General features: G+C 47.4%; 1 protein-coding gene across 2 annotated transcripts in view; it reads left to right on the top strand.

Moving 5' to 3' along the window:
• Positions 1 to 13,572, top strand: part of UNC45B (unc-45 myosin chaperone B) — a 30,229-nt gene extending 16,657 nt beyond the window's left edge. Inside the window, exons 11-20 of one of the 2 annotated variants that reach the window (XM_036269612.1) lie at positions 1,076 to 1,170; positions 1,318 to 1,459; positions 2,184 to 2,324; positions 4,224 to 4,351; positions 5,257 to 5,323; positions 6,318 to 6,431; positions 6,791 to 6,906; positions 7,886 to 8,003; positions 10,156 to 10,311; positions 12,163 to 13,572. In XM_036269612.1, coding sequence (XP_036125505.1) covers positions 1,076 to 1,170; positions 1,318 to 1,459; positions 2,184 to 2,324; positions 4,224 to 4,351; positions 5,257 to 5,323; positions 6,318 to 6,431; positions 6,791 to 6,906; positions 7,886 to 8,003; positions 10,156 to 10,311; positions 12,163 to 12,423 — 1,338 coding nt within the window. In that variant the 3' untranslated portion in view covers positions 12,424 to 13,572. The remainder of the gene's footprint in view (positions 1 to 1,075; positions 1,171 to 1,317; positions 1,460 to 2,183; positions 2,325 to 4,223; positions 4,352 to 5,256; positions 5,324 to 6,317; positions 6,432 to 6,790; positions 6,907 to 7,885; positions 8,004 to 10,155; positions 10,312 to 12,162) is intronic. The other variant, XM_036269613.1, reaches the window with a different exon arrangement.
• Positions 13,573 to 16,495: the final 2,923 nt, after the last annotated feature.

Genomic DNA, 16,495 nt, shown 5'->3' with positions numbered 1-16,495 from the left:
AGAATGGTGGACCCTGCCGTTTAACCTCTGACACCTCCATGCTTTTTAAAAAATTTTCCCCTTTTCTACCTCCCTCTGGTAGTCATCATACTGTTGTCTGTCTATGAGGTTTTTATTTTGTTTTTTAAGTTTTTTTCCCTTTATTGATTTGAGAGAGAGAGGAAATGAGAGGGAGAGAGAGCTAGAAACATCAATGAGAGAGAACATCGACCGGTCGCCTCCTGCATGCCCCCCATTGGGGACTGGGCCCACAACCTGGGCATGTGTCCCAACTGGGAATCATACTGGAGACCTCTTGGTGCATGGGTCAGTGCTCAACCACTGAACCACACCGGCTGGATGAGTTTGTTTTTTTTCCACCTCCTCCATGCTTTTGAATGGCACTAACATTGATGAGCTTTATCCAGAGAGTATTTTTAGAACAAACTCCAAAAAGTCATTTTGTTTCATTGATCAGTTTCTACATGGCACAGTCATTTTTCCCATCTTCATTTTACAGAAATTATTTTTATGGACCTTTTTCTTGTAAACAGTGATGGCGAGGATTTGAATCATTTATCTTTTTTTGTTTGTATCAATTTTTTTAAAAACGAATTTTAGCTTCGGCCGTTGTGAGTTTTCTCTTATGGAAGACATATTTTTCTAACAATAGTCTAAATTTCCTGGGCAAAAATTCTGTACATCTGAATTCGTTACCCACAAGACAGGATTTCTCTGCCAGGTTTTGCGTTCTGATGAGTCTCACCATTGCGGTTTCAGATATGATTAGTATTATCTCGTGCTGATTTTTTAAAAAATGGCAGACACAAAACATCTGTGGGGTCCAATGGCGGAGGAAAGGGGTTAAGGGAAACGCCTCCAGCTTCCTGGGCATCTACCTTCATCTGGAAACCTCAGGGAAGGCATCTGGGAAGAGGTGACACCTGAGCTGAGTTTTGTAGTATGCATAGAGGTTTGTCCAGGCAAAGAAAAAGGGGCAAAGTGTTCCAGCCACAGGGACCTTTTTGAACAAGGCGTTGTCCCCAAGCTTTGGTGTCTGATTTTTCAAATGTCCACGGTCTCCCTTCCTCCACAGGGACTCTGTAAGCTCGGCTCTGCAGGCGGCACAGACTACGGTCTCAGGCAGTTTGCTGAAGGGTCAACGGAGAAGCTGGCCAAACAGTGTCGCAAGTAAGGGGGTCCTATTTCCCCAGGCCTGCCATCTCCTCTCCAGATTGTGAAAGGCCCCCCACCTGCTACCACTACCCTGAAATGGCTTCACTGTCCTGACCTGAGCTCTGGCACCCTTCCCCAGCGGCTCCCCCTCCCCAATTCCAGGTGGCTGTGCAATGTGTCCATAGACACCCGGACCCGGCGATGGGCAGTGGAGGGTATGGCCTACCTCACCCTGGATGCTGATGTGAAGGATGACTTTGTTCAGGACATCCCTGCCCTGCAGGCCATGTTTGAGATGGCCAAGGCAAGTAGAGTCCTGACCTCTGGCCTCCGGACAGATCTATTAGATTCAGGCTCACAGGGCCTTCCGCTGAGCCTGGGAGATTGGACCCCTCTGTTCCCAGCCTGGCTGTGCTCTCTACTCCCTGCGTCAGCCTGGATCAGTCATTTCCCTCTTCCTCGCCCTCATTTTATCTGACTACAAAGTGGGCTCGCGGCTCTTCATGCCTTCTAGGCAGCGGGAGGATGAACAAGAGGATGGTATCTCCCCCCCCCCCCCCAGGGATCCTCAGGAAGTGAGGTCTGAAGGACCAAGAGGCAATATCTCACCTCTTCTGGGCCCCCTTTCTTCTTTGGAGCCCCTCTCAGATTCCTTTCCTCCTCTTTCACCACCAAAGGGAGGAAGTATGGGAAAGTTTGCCCGGGGCCAGACCAGAGGGTGTCCAACGCCCACCCCATCCCCATCCCATCCCCGCCCAGGGAAGGTAGGCACACTCTGTGAAAGTGTGTTGGCCTGGACATTTCAAAGAGGCACAAAGCAAGGGTGTACTCAGAGGACTCCCATCCTTTCAGGGTGCTGTTGAGGGTGCGCCCTGTCCCCGCTGTGCTGCTGAACTTCTCCCAGCTGAACCACATCAGCCGCACACTCCGCCAAACCAGCTTGTGGGCCATGGGAGGGAGCCCTCTTGGAAGCAGAAGTTTGTTCTAACGTTTCCTTTCTGCCCCCCTGCTCCCCGCCATGCCTCTAGACCTCTGACAAGACCATCCTGTACTCCGTGGCCACCATCCTGGTGAACTGCACCAACAGCTATGATGTCAAGGAGGTCATCCCGGAGCTTGTACAGCTCGCCAAGTTCTCTAAGCAGCACGTGCCTGAGGAGCACCCCAAGGTGGGGATGGGGACAGGCTGGGAGGAGGGTCTGTGCCACCAGACCTCCAGAGAGGTGGAAAGGAAAGGTAGTGATGTCAGGGTGCTATGTGGGTGTATGTGGGAGAATTTGACATAAGGCAAACTGAGGAGAATAATGGCAAATTTCTCCCACTAGATGGCGCCCATGTTTTTCTTAGTTTTAATGTTTTATCTTGGCAAGGGTGGGAGGAGAATGCTGGGGAGCTAAGGAACCCAACATTTTGTAGTCTGAGAAGACAGAGCTATGATGAACGTTTTGCAATTTATGTTGTTGATTTCATGGATATCAGATAGTTGCATTTTATGTTCCCATCACATAACACTTTTATTTTCTGGGATATCTGGATTTGAGGATATGGGTGCTAAACAGGAAAAATGAGAGGAGGAACATGGATCAGCAGGAGCCAAGATGTCACAAATCCCCTTGGGGCCCTCCTCCAATGATTGCCTGCACACAAGGGTATACTTCACATGTAGTTTGCATATGAATATATATGCATCATATTTCCTGCCAGTAAAACATGTAGATTTTTTTTGGTCAATCCTCCCCCAAGGATATTTTTTCATTGATTTTTAGAGAGAGTGGAAGGGAGGGAGGGAGAGAGAGAGAGAAACATCAGTGTGAGAGAGACACATCGATTAGTTGCCTCCTGCATGACCCTGAGCAGGGTGGGGCATTGAACCTGCAACCTAGGTACATACCCTTGACCGGGACTCAAACCCAGAGGGCTGCAGGCTGACGCTCTAACCACTAAGCCAAACTAGCCAGGGCAAAACATGTAGATTTTTTAAATGATCAAAGTAATATAAACATGTTGCAACACAAACAAAAAGGTGGGGAGTAGACAAAAGAAATGGACCACTCACAATATCATCTCTCCCGAGCACCCTTGGCATTTGGGTATGTTTCTTTGCCTACCAGAGGATTTTTTTTCTATGCACCTTTTCTCTTTTTATAGTTATAATTACAATGTACTTATCGTTTGTGCTCAATTTGGGAAAATACTTCATGGCTCTGTCATTCTCTGAATCATTCTTCAAAGCTGCATAGTATTTCATGCTGGCAAGAGTGTAGAGCATGTGCTGCTGCTGTGAAGTTCAAACGTGGCTTCTGGAGATTGCCTATGACTGTCAGCCTCTCCCCAGCCACTCGGAGGACTATCTGTAAAGACTATTTCACCCTGGGGCTGACTTTGGGTTTCCAGCAAAACCCAATTTATTGTTATGTCAACTTTATCTGCTCCCTATCTCCTCTCTTGCTGACATCTCCCTACCCTCCCACCTGCCACATACCCTAATGGAAAGCCAACCTTTTGCAAAAAGACTAACATATGAGTCATCTAGTGTTTTGGATTATCATTCTTTCATTTCACTCCTTTGTGAATAAAGAGGCTTTGACATTGGTGCGTGCCCTTGACTGGGAATCGAACCTGTGAGCCTTTGGTGCGTGGGTTGACACTCTAATCACTGAACCACACTGACCAGGGCCTGCCTCCCTTTTTAAAGCCTTCGATGATTATATTGGGCCTACCCAGATAATCCAATATTATCTTCCCAGCTCAAGATTCTTAACTTAATCATATCTACAAAGTCCCTTGTGCCATCTAAGGTAACATATTCACAGGTTCTGGGGATTAGGACATGGACACTTTTAGGGGCCACTGAAATGGCTTCACTGTCCTGACCTGAGCTCTGGCACCCTTCCCCAGCGGCTCCCCCTCCCCAATTCCAGGTGGCTGTGCAATGCGTCCATAGACACTCGGACCTGGCGATGGGTCCGAGTACGAGAAAAAGTCAGAAATGCACCATCTTAGTTCCAGTACAGATTGGACTGGTGCCCAGCCCCCTTTCTTCCCCATCATCACCTTTGTCTCCCCAGGACAAGAAGGACTTCATAGACATGCGGGTGAGGCGGCTGCTGAAGGCGGGCGTCATCTCTGCGCTGGCCTGCATGGTGAAAGCAGACAGTGCCATCCTCACCGACCAGACCAAGGAGCTGCTGGCCAGGTGCGGCCGCCGTGGGCTGCTGGTCTGAGGGACAGAGGCAGGAGGCTGGGCAGGGAGGTAGAAATGGCAGGGAGTAAATAAGGGAATAAGCCATGGGGGAGGGGGGCCCGGAGAGGAGCCTAAAGGGGATCGAATTGAGAAGTGACATGACGGGCAGGTCATCACAAGGGGAAGCTTGCATCAGGAGGGAAGAGGTCACTCTCTGTCTGGTTCCCTGGTCCCCAGGTTTTGTGTGGGACCTGCTATTTCAGAGATGAAAGGTACAGTGTCTGCAGCCTGACAGGGGAGGCTGACAGGCTCACAGTACAATACAGAGCAGCAGGTGCCATGATGGGGGAAGACAGAGCCTTGGTTGCAGCATAGCAGTGGCACCCAACCAGCCAGCCTGAAGGGTAGGACGGTGTGCAGCCAGGAAGGCCTCCTGGAGGATGTGACAACTCAAGGGAGCCCTGAAGGAACAAAAGGAACCACTCAGCTGCGGAGGAGGAAACAGCATATGCAAAGACACCAAGGATGGAGGAAGAATGAGTGCATTTGGGGTTCTCCTGCAGGATGTCTGGAGTATGGAGTGCACAGGAGGGAGTATGAAGTGCTAGGAAGACCAGAGAGGGAGACAAGGGCCAGGTCAGAGAGGTCCTGGGTGCCTTGATGTTGAAGTGTTTCTTCTGATTGGTGGGCAGCAAGGAGCCATTCATTGTTTCCCTAAATAAGGAGGAGGTGGCTCTTTGCAGCCTCGTTTGGCCTCACTTCCTCCGCAGCCACTTATGTTCTTGGCAGTGTCTTCCCAAGGCGCACGTGCACACTGGCTGCACCTTCCAGGCCTTCACTGGGCCTGACTGACCGGCCTGCTGATGCCTGGGAAGGGTGTGCTGGTGCATTAAATGTCCTTGCCTCTTCCTCTGCAGGGTATTCCTGGCACTGTGTGACAACCCAAAGGACCGAGGCACCATTGTGGCTCAAGGTGGTGGCAAGGTAATTGGGCAGGATGAGGTTCTCAGCATCCTAGAAAGTGCTGTACTGGGGAGGAGCACACTTTGTGTGTGTGTGTGTGTGTGTGTGTGTGTGTGATTCTTTGTCTAGCTCCAGAATAATGTATCCCCTGCCCCAACCCAACCTCCTGGAATATGCTCCTTCAGGTAACTGTGCTCTATGATGTGTCGTGGGCCTGACAGTGGAATTCCATCTATCTTCCTGGCTACTGGAAGGAAGCATGGTGCAGATATGAAGACCATGGATTTTCTAATGGAAGACTTGTCACTGAGTCCTTGCTTGTCGCCTTGTCAGCGGCATAACCTTGGGCAAATTATTTAATCGCCCTGAGCTGCTGTGTCTTCATCTGTAAAGCTGGGGGTGGGGGTGGGGGATCACACATTCACTTTGCAGAATTGCAGAAGGATTAGAGAGAATATACTTAAAGTATTGATTTTATAGTAAGTGCTCAATAAATGGCTGCTGTTATGATTAGGTTTGACTTAGACAGAAAGTAAAAATCAGTGTATTGATCTATTTTAGTTTTTTAAACAGACAACTGAAGCAGTTTATTTTTAAATTTATCATTTATTGATTTGAGAGAGAGAGAGAGAGAAACATTGATTTGTTGTTTCACTTATTTATGCATTCATTGGTTGATTCTTGTTTGTGCCCTGAGGGGATTCTTGTATGTGCTGCAACCTTGGCATATTGGGATGATGCTTTAACCAGCCAGGGCAATCTATTTATTTTTCCAAAAACCGAACATATGTATGGATGGTGGGGAGAGTGGGGATGAATCCCTGACGTGCACTGGGAACCAGGGGGAGTGAATCTGTGATTAAGTATTTAATTGTTTTCTGTGATGCTCAAGAGTTGATTATATCGAAGAATCTTCCTGAGCTTCTGATGGAACAGACAGCAGCTGGAGAGGGAGGGTGGGGAGAGGGGACTCTGCATGTCTGTGACCCAGGAGTGACTGTGCCCTTTCTTGCAGGCCCTGATTCCCCTGGCTTTGGAGGGCACCGACGTGGGCAAGGTGAAGGCAGCCCATGCCCTGGCAAAGATTGCTGCTGTCTCCAATCCGGACATCGCCTTCCCCGGGGAACGGGTGGGTGTCTGGGTGGGTGGGATGGCAGAGTGGTAGGCGTCTTCTCTGTTCCTAGGTGCCCTTCGTCCTGTCACCCTGCTCCTGGCTTGGGAGGGGGCATGGTGCTATCACAGGGAGGGCAATGCATTGGAGGCGCCTGGACTCCAGACCCAGCTCTGCCTGCCACTGAGGGCTGTCCTCTGGGGAACTCACATCATCTGCAAGGAAGAAAATGACCCTGCCTTTCAGAATCCTCGTTAAGTCCAAATCAGACGATGAGTGGACAAGTGCTTTGGAAATTCTAAAGCTGGACACCTATAAACGTCAGGAACTGGGGAACAGATCTCCACCTGACCCACTCCCCAAACCCTCCCCCACAGGTATATGAGGTGGTACGGCCCCTTGTGAGACTCCTGGACACACAGAGGGACGGGCTGCAGAACTACGAGGCTCTCCTCGGCCTCACCAACCTGTCTGGGCGGAGCGACAAACTCCGGTGAGTGGGGTGTGGAGGGAGCCGGCTGAAGGCAGGTGTCCCATGATGTGTTTGGTTGAATTTCACATAGACCGTGTGCTCAAACTGCTCTCCTCCAAGGCAGTGGGGAGAAACACAGTGGAAGGGATTTGAATTAGCACTCGGAAAAACCACACGGTGAATGTACAAGCCAGAGGAAATACTTCTTTCTGAAGTTGTAAAAAGATGCCCAGGGGGCGGGTGGGGAGAGAGTGTATTCCTTCTCAGAAGCAGGGGGTGGTGGAGTGTATTGGGTTGAGTTTCTTTTGGTGCCAAGTGGCAGAAAACTCAACTCCAGCTGGTTTAAGTATAAAGGGAGTTAACTGGCTATGTAAATAAAAAGCCTGGTACTCCGGATTCAGGTGCAGCTTGAAGGAGGGGGTGCACACCTGTCCTGGGGCCTGGTTCTTATACCTCTCCTGCCTGGCTTACCTCTCGGATGGGCTTTCCTCTTTCTCACAGTCACAAGGCTTCATCTTCATCTCCAGCGGGAAAGAGAGAGAAAGAGAATTTCTATTCCCCAGCAATAATACAAAAGAATCTCTAGCCGTGGCTGGGTGGCTTCATTGGGTGGAGCGTCGTCCCATACACCAAAAGGCTGTGGGTTCGATCACCAGTCAGGGCACATACTGAGGCAACTGATCGGTTTCTCTCTCACATTGATGTTTCTCTCTCTAAAGTCAATAAACATATCTCGGGTGAGGCTGAAAAAAAAGAATCTCCAGCTGGGTAACATTTTCACCCTGGAACCCATCACTGTGGCCTGGATGCTAAGCTTTGTATGCCCACTGGCGCCCCCTCCTGGAGTTGGGGGCAGGAGCAGTGCCACAGAAACCATGCTGGCTGAGGACGTGGGAGGGACAGCCCCAGGATGGGGGAAGGGCACCTGGGTGGCCCCAGACCCCAAATGTTCACGACAGAGAGCTCAGTGGCCTCTCTTCTTCCACTCCTCCCGCCCTAGGCAGAAGATCTTTAAGGAGAGGGCCTTGCCAGACATCGAGAACTACATGTTTGAGAACCATGACCAGCTGCGGCAGGCGGCCACCGAGTGCATGTGTAACATGGTGTTGAACAAGGAGGTGAGGGGGATCGGCACGGCACAGGGAGTGAGCAGGGCACGGAGAGTCAGGCCATAGGCCAGCACCTGGCGTGGGATTGGGGGCTGTTACAGTGGTATTGCGGTAACATTTCTTCCAGAGAACCCAGGAACACGGAATCTTTCCTAGATTATAGCCCCTCACCCCCCCCCCCCACACACACCTGTAGGGGCCCTGAGAGGAATACATGCACGAAGGAGGCAACACTGAAAAGACAATGTGGCTTTATCCCTGGCTGGAGCTTTGACCCCAAAGCTTGCACTGGATGAGGTAGAAATGACCATTTCCCTAAATTATGTAGGTCTAAATAAATCTCATAGCAAAGCGAGATATGAGACCTGGACCTATTAGAGGTCAAGAGAGGCCAGACCACTTGCATTTATTGAATGTCTCTCTCTCTCTAGACACACACATGGAAGAAATGCAAAAATAGTTACAATTTTAGAATATTTTAAATGTTAACATGAATGAACCATCGCTGTTTCCATAGGAACTGCATTTCACTCTAACTGTGCTCTTCACAGAATAATCACAGGGTTTATAACAATAAAATGAATTCAGAACTTGTCACTGGCCTCATGGTCCAGTAATGGGATAAATTGTAACCATATGATGAATGTATGTCTTCTCTTTTCCATCCTGCTAAAGTATTTTGCTGTGCCTAAACGTATAGCTTCATCAGAGGTAACAACAGGGTATAACTCTGAGGTTCCCATGTACGTGGGGGCCAGGCCACGTGGTCTCCTGGGCACTCATGGAGGGCCTGGTGGGAATTTACTCTGTGTCTCCTCAACTTACGTCTCAGATCTTCTCACTGTTGTAGGAAGAAAACTTGACCCATAAAATCCTGTTAAAGTCAAAAGCTACCAGGGCCTGCCAGGGAGCTAGCCTAAGGCTCTGCTGGGGGCCTGGCAGCCAGGTAGGAGAAGAGAGTATGTTCAGGGAAAGGGGAGTGGAGAAACAATGGGAAGGGCAGCAGCCTTGCCTGTGGGAGCACCAACTACAACTAAATAAAAATACACAGTGGTCCTAACAGAATAGCTCATTTCTTGCTCACATTTGGATCAGGTGGCTCGCTTCCAAGCAGTGACTCAGGGATCCAGGCTTCTCTGATCATCAGGAACTGTCTACCCATCTGCCACTTTGGGCATGGTCTCTGCTTGGATGGTGAATAGGGAGAGAGACCATGGAGAGGCACCTGTAGTACTCTACCATGGTGGCTGAGAAATGACACACATCACTTCCACTCACGTTCCATTGCTGAGAACTAGTCATGACCACATCTAGGTGCAGGGGTGGGGGAACATACTCCTTTTGGTGTAGCTGCTTCCCATTCACAACTGTCCCCCATGAGAGGGGACTGCACTGACCATCTCTGCCATATTCTTACTTCTGAGGACCACTGATCCAGCTTCAGAGAGACACAGGTAAAGGGTCAAACCTGGGCAGCTGTGGTCTGTGATTCCTTTTGGAGCTCCATTTCTAGGAAACCTGACCCAAGAAAATGCCCTTGAACTTGACCAACCAGGTATTACTATAGAGCAGAAGGGTGGGGGGATGGTCAGTGGGCTCTGTCAGGGCCCTCAGCCCCAGGAGGCTCCTCTCCTGCTTTTGGATCACCTCATCCCTCACCTTCCTGGCAGTGCTCACCTGGTGAAGACGGTTCTTTAATACCAAATAAATTACCCAACTGCCCCCTGCTCTTGCCAAGTCGCTATGCCTTTAGGGACTGCACAGTCATTTTAGGGCAGACCCTGAGGGCCCATGTGTTGTGTGAGAAGCATTCCAGGCTTCCCCCAAAGGGAAGTGAGACACGGCTCTTAAAGCAGCATCTACCCTTGAGTAGGCTGTGTCTGCCTCTTTCCCTGGCTGGATGGCGAATGCAAGCAGAGGGGGTGGAGCACTCTAGCTGGGGAACCCCTTATTTTCTCTAACCTTTTAGCTGGAGGAGACTGTAGCTCCTTCATCCAGGTAATCAGGGAAGATTTCCTGGGAGAGTTGGCATGGGTGAGCTGCTCAAAGGAAACCTCCAAGAGATCCTGGGTCAGAGAACGTGGCTTCAGGTGCATCTTTCCCTCCCCAGGCCGGGCTGATGAGGGCATTTTTCTCTGAGCCATGCACCTTCCTTCCTTAGGTACAGGAGAGGTTCCTGGCTGACGGGAATGACCGGCTAAAGCTCGTGATACTGCTCTGTGGGGAGGATGATGATAAGGTGCAGAATGCAGCCGCGGGGGCCCTGGCCATGCTGACAGCAGCACATAAGAAACTGTGCCTCAAGATGACGCAAGTGGTGAGAGCGGGCCCTGGGGGCCAGGGTGGGGTAGCTCCAGGGAACCTCTCCCCTTCCAGACCACACTGCCCTGTGTGATCCTCTGGGGGAAGGCCCGCCCCCGAGGTAACCACTCCCAGCCCCCTTGTTCTTACCACCTAAGGAGAGAAGAGTCTATGCCCTTATTTGAACTTTCTTTTTTTTTATTTTTAATTTATTGTTGAAAGTATTATAGATGACCCCTTCTTTCCCCCACTGACCCCCTCCACCTCACTCCTGTTGTCCCCAGGCCTTCACCGCACTATTATCTGTGTCCATGGGTTATGCATATATGAATATACATTCTTTGGTTAATTTCTTCCCACTCCCCCCCCCTTATTTGAACTTTCTGAGTTTTCCACTTCAAAGCTCTCCCACTGTAGTTTCATCCCTCACTTATAACTCATCACTTAAGAATAATAACAACACTAAGTACTGCTGTGGAGCCTCGAGCTCCCAGGAGCAGCATGGACGTGGTTGGGGTACCATGGGGAGCTCTCTCTCTCTCTTTTAAAAAAGGATTTAAGCTTTATTGATTATAGAGACAGGAAGGGGGAGAGAGAGAGAGAAAGAAAGAGAGAAACATTGATGTGAGAGAGAAGCATCAATCAGCTGCCTCCAGCACGGACCTGGCTGGGGATTTGAACTCAAAACCTGGGTATGTGACCTGACTAGGAATCAAACCAGCCACCTTTTGGTATATAGGGCAACGCTCCAACCAACAAAGCCACACTGGCCAGGATGATGGGGACCTTTCTTTTTTCTTTTTTTTAAAGTATATTTTTATTGATTTTTTTAGAGAGAGAAATAGAAATATAGATGTGAGAAAGAAACATCGATCCGCTGCCTCCTGCACGCCCCCTACTGGGGATCGAGCCCGCAACCTGGGCATGTGCCCTGACCAGGAATTGCACCGGGACCTCTCAGTCCATGGGACAGCACTTAATCAATTCAGCCACACCAGCCAGGCTTGGGGACCTTTCTTAAGTAGACATGGTGTTCATCTCCTTTGGTAGCATTGTGAATGAAAGGGATATTTGCATCATCACAAACATAGGGGTGCAAAATGGAGCTTTATTTCACTAAACTGAACTTAGCTCATGGCCCTCATCTCCACTGATGGAAGAAAATGTAAACATCCCAATTCAAATGTACTCAAGTCTGCTTTAAAGGCAGGCTCTTTTAGATACTCAGTTCCAGGTGTGTGTGCGTGTGTGCGTGTGTGCGTGTGTGCGTGTGTGTGTGTGTGTGTGTGTTCTCTGAGACCTATAATGCTTATGCTGTCCTGGCACCAGGGGAGGGTGTCAGAGATGTGGCTCATTCTGCTTGGTCCCTGGGCTTCATTACTTTCCCTAAGGCAAGCTTGTCAAAACTGTAAGGTGGGCAAGAGTCACTTGGTGGGAGCATCTCCCTTCCTCTCTCTCCAAAAATCAATAAAGGAAAAAAAAAATTTTTTTAAATAGATAGGTGGGTGTTAATTTTCTACTTTTTTCAGATGGGTGATGTGTGACCACAGATAGCTAAGTTACTTTCCCTCCCTGGACCTCAGTCCCTCCACTTGTAAAATGAAAGGCATTGGATTATTTCAAGTTTTTTCTAGTTCTCCGATTCCTGCCCTGGCTCTGGTAAGATGGGCATCACCAAGTTAGTCCCAAAGGGCCCAGGTAGGCATATGTTGAGTCCCATACACACATAACCAGATATGTGCTTGCCCTTTCAGAGCCCAGAACCTGGGCCTGACCAATGACTTCTGTTTATCTTGTCCAAAATCTTCTTTTTCTGTGTATCCATTGATTCCTCCAATCTTTCCTTATTCACTGTCCCCCCTTCCAGACAACTCAGTGGTTGGAGATCCTACAACGGCTTTGCCTGCATGACCAGCTGTCAGTCCAACACCGGGGCCTGGTCATTGCCTACAACCTGCTGCAGGCCGATGCTGAGCTGGCCAAGAAGCTAGTGGAGAGTGAGCTGCTGGAGATACTGACTGTGGTGGGCAAACAGGAACCAGACGAGAAGAAGGCAGCAGTTATTCAGACAGCCCGGGAATGTCTCATCAAGTGCATGGATTATGGCTTCATTAAACCAGTGTCTTAGGAGCCCACAGGGATGCTCAGGCTGATCTTGTACTGTGCAGAGTCCTGAGCCAGAACTCCTGGAGTGTCAGTTCAGCTAGGTATCATAGCAGTGACAATGGAGTTTCCGTAAAACAAACAAACAAACAAACAATAAAAACTTGGTTGTTCCCTGAGTTGTGAATCTTCCCCTTAGCCCAAAGTTTTCCTGTTTCATTGGATTTCTTGCTCTCTGTCTCCCTATATCTGTCATGTTGGAAATTTCTAGAATAATTTTTATCTGTAATTTGGAAGACAGGTTGGATAATTCTTTCTGTACCCATTCCAAAGCCAGGAAAATGGGCTGAAGTTCTTTATATTTTGGAAAACAAATTGCGTGGTAAGGTAAGACCTCACAGGGTGTGTGAATATAAAGGTTAGTGCTATTGTATCTGGATGTTGATTTGTGCTGGTTTTCATACTGTCTCTCTCATACTGTTTGCTGCCTAGAACTGTATGTTTCAGCTACAGTGTCCTGTCCAAGCCCCATAGCACATCCCATCACTCAACTGTGATGGAAATATAGTTCATATTCAACAGTGTGATATGATTTTTGAAATTTGCTTGTGTAAATTTTCCAAGCAAAATTAACATGATGAATATAAATAAGATCAACTCGAACTATTTTAAGGAAAAAAGTTTCATTGATTCATTTATTTTGTCTATCCAGGGAAAGGCCTGATATTATTAGATACAGGGTTCAAATGTTGTCACCAACATTATTTTCTGTGTGGGTATCTTTACTTTTTTCTCTCTCTCTCTCATTCCCCCTCCCCATATCTTGGCTTTGATTTCCTCTGGGTTGACCTTATTCTCTGGCAGCTTCTCTCCATGTGGTAGGAAAGATAGTCCACAGAAGCTCCGGGCTTGCATAGTTATTATAGTTCACGGCATGGAAGAGAAGAGAGAACCATTCTCAACCCAGCAAAATTCCCAGGGATGACTCTGATATGTCTAGCTTCCATCACATTTCCATTTATCACACTGACAGAATAAAGAAGAAAAATAATATGATTATCAATAGATGCTGGAAAAACATTTGATAAAATTAAATAACTCATGATAAAATTTTTCAGTAAACTAAAAACAGGAGACTTCCTTGGTCTAATAAAGATTATCTGTATTAACCCAGCTGGTGTGGCTCAGTGGTTGAGCATCGACCCATGCACCAAGAGGTTGCCGGTTCGATTCCTGCTCAGGGCACATGCCCGGGTTGTGAGTCCAATCCCCAGTGGGGGGTGTGCAGAAAGCAGCAATCAATGTTCTCTCTCATCAGTGTTTCTGTCTCTCTCACCCTCTCCCTTCCTCTTTAAAAATCAATAAAGGATATAATTTTTAAAAAGATTATCTGTATGAAAATCTACAGCCAACATCATATTTAATGATACCCCTGAGATTAAGAGTGAGACAACAATACTTCCTACTATCAATTCTATTGGCTTTGTACTGGAGGTTCTAGCTAGTGCAATAACATAAGAAAAGGAAATGAAAAGTATAAAGATTGAAAACCAAGAAATAAAACTTTCAAATTATTCACAGAACAAGACTGTCCATGTATGCAATCTGAAATAAATCTACAGATTAACTTTTAGAAATAGTAAATAAATTTAGATAAAAGGTCAATTTACAAAAATCAACTGTGGCCCAGCTAGTGTGGCTCAGTGACTGAGCATCAACCCAGGCACCAAGAAGTCATCGGTTTGATTGCTGGTCAGGGCACATTCCCAGGTTGTGGGGCGAATTCCCACTAGGGTGCATGTAAGTGGTGGCTAATCAATGTTCTCTTTCATCAATGTTTCTATCTCTCTCCCCCTTTCCTTCCTCTCTCTCTATAATCAATAAAGAAAAAAAAAACTAAAGTAGTTTTGAAAAAAAAAATCAACTGTGTTTCTGTACACCTGCAACAATCAATTAGGGAATTAAATTTTAATAGCCATTTATAATAACAGAACACATCAAATGCCTAGGAATAAATCATGTGAAAGATTTTGAAGGGCTTTACATAGAAAACTATAAAATAGCCCTGGCCGGTTTGGCTCAGCGGTTGGAGCGTCGGCCTGCGGTCCAGAGAGACCTGGGTTCGGTTCCTGCTAAGGGCACGTACCTCGGTTGCAGTTTGTCCCCGGCCCTGGTTGGTCGTGCGGGTGGCAGCCACTCGATGTGTCCCCTCACGTCGATGTTTCTCTCTCTCTCTTCCTCTCTCTCCCTCCTGCTCTATTTGAACAAAAAATGGAAAAATGTCCTCGGGTGAGGATTAAAAAGAAAACTATAAAATATTATTGAGAGAAAAAACGAAAACCTACATAAATGAGAAATGGTACCATGTCCATGGATTGGATGACTCCACATTATAGAGATGTAAATCCTCCCCAAATTGACATATAGACTCCATGAAATACCAATCAAACTCTGAGCCTTTGTGGGGACAGAGACTGATAAGTTGTTTCTTAAATGTGCATGAAAATAAAAGAGCCAAGAATATTAATGACTGTCTTGAAGGAGAAAAAATTTGGAGCAAACTACTTAAACAGGTATTTCATAAAAGAGGCCAATAAGTATATAAAAGATGCTCAACCTTACCAGTCATCAGAAAAATGGAAAATAAAATTATTATGAGAGGCCACCATAGACCCTTCAGAATGGCTAATATTAAAAATACTGACAGCCCTGACAGTGTGGCTCAGTGGCTGTGCACCGACCCATGCACCAAGACATTGCTGGTTCGATTCCCGGTCAGGGCACATGCCCTGGTTTGGGGTTCAATCCCTAGCAGGGTGCGTGTAGGAGGCAGACCATCAAGATGTTTCTATCTCTCCCTCTTCCCTCCCCTCTCTCTAAGATCAATTAAAAATATATATTTTAAAAACACTGACAAAAACCAAGTGATGATGAGTATGTGGAGTAATTGAAACTCTTATACATTGCAAGTGGAAATGTAAATTGCTACAGCCCATTTAGGAAAATGTATTTGGCAGTATCTCCTATAAGTGTTTGGTAGTATCCACTAAAATTGAATATAAGCATGGCCAGCACATCCTAGGTACACAGCCAACAGAAATATGTATTTATGTGCGCCCAAAAACAAGTACAACAATGAACATTTTTTATCAATAACTCCAATGTCCACAGAAAATGAGCACATTGGTGTTGATACACCAATGTAAGTGAACAAACGACTGCTACATACAATATGAAGGTAACTTACAAAATAATATTCAGTGAAAGAAGCTGGACCTAACAGATTATACCTTATAGTAAATGATTCCATTTACAGAGGTTCAAAATGAGACAAAATTAAGTTTATGATATTAACAGTCAGGATTCTGTTTACTTGTAGGAAGCAGGGAGTGGACATTGATGGGTAGGGGTACAAAGAGCTTCTAATTTTTGGTCTGGGTGTGTACACTTTTATTATTTGTGCACTTTTGTGTAATGCTATATTTTTAAAGACAATTTAAAAAGTGAATGTCTTGTAGAGTGTGAGGATTACATAAAATAATCTTAGGTTATGAATAGCTAATATTAATTAGCTCCCTTCCTTATATCTGATACTCCCTGTTCCTTGGGGCTAATGTTGGAATAAGATACCAGGATGAGCTCCCCTTATTCCTGGATCCGTACTTCAACAGGTCACTTGGGAATTGGGCGTCACTGGCAAGAAGTACAGTCTACATTAACATCCAAGGAATGGTGGCCCCCTGGCCTCAGTGTGTTTAGGAAACTGAAGGATTCTGGGCAGAAGAGCTGGCGGTGGTGAGATGGAGAACCACCTGTTCATGGGGAGGTTCCAAGGTAGAGTAGCCAAAGGGCACCCCATGAAAGCAGCAGCGGAGCCGGATTGGATCGCTCAGGGCTACTTACTGTGCAAGGGCCTCAGGGCCACCGGTCCAAGGGTGGGAGAGCGGGAGGTGGAAGTGCGCGAGGATGGGAGAAGCAAACCCACGGGTCCACCGCGATAGCAACGCCGTCGTCCTTCCAGGTGTGGATTACTGGGTCGAGTAGATGCTGTTGTTGCTCTGAGCCCCCACGTCTGTGGCACCCCGGCCGGGTGGCGT

Source organism: Molossus molossus, unplaced genomic scaffold (genome assembly GCF_014108415.1).
Source record: "Molossus molossus isolate mMolMol1 unplaced genomic scaffold, mMolMol1.p scaffold_m16_p_19, whole genome shotgun sequence".
NCBI classification, from domain to species: Eukaryota; Metazoa; Chordata; class Mammalia; order Chiroptera; family Molossidae; genus Molossus; species Molossus molossus.
Note: the sequence above shows the minus strand (reverse complement) of the source record. Positions and strands in the feature narration are given on the sequence as shown.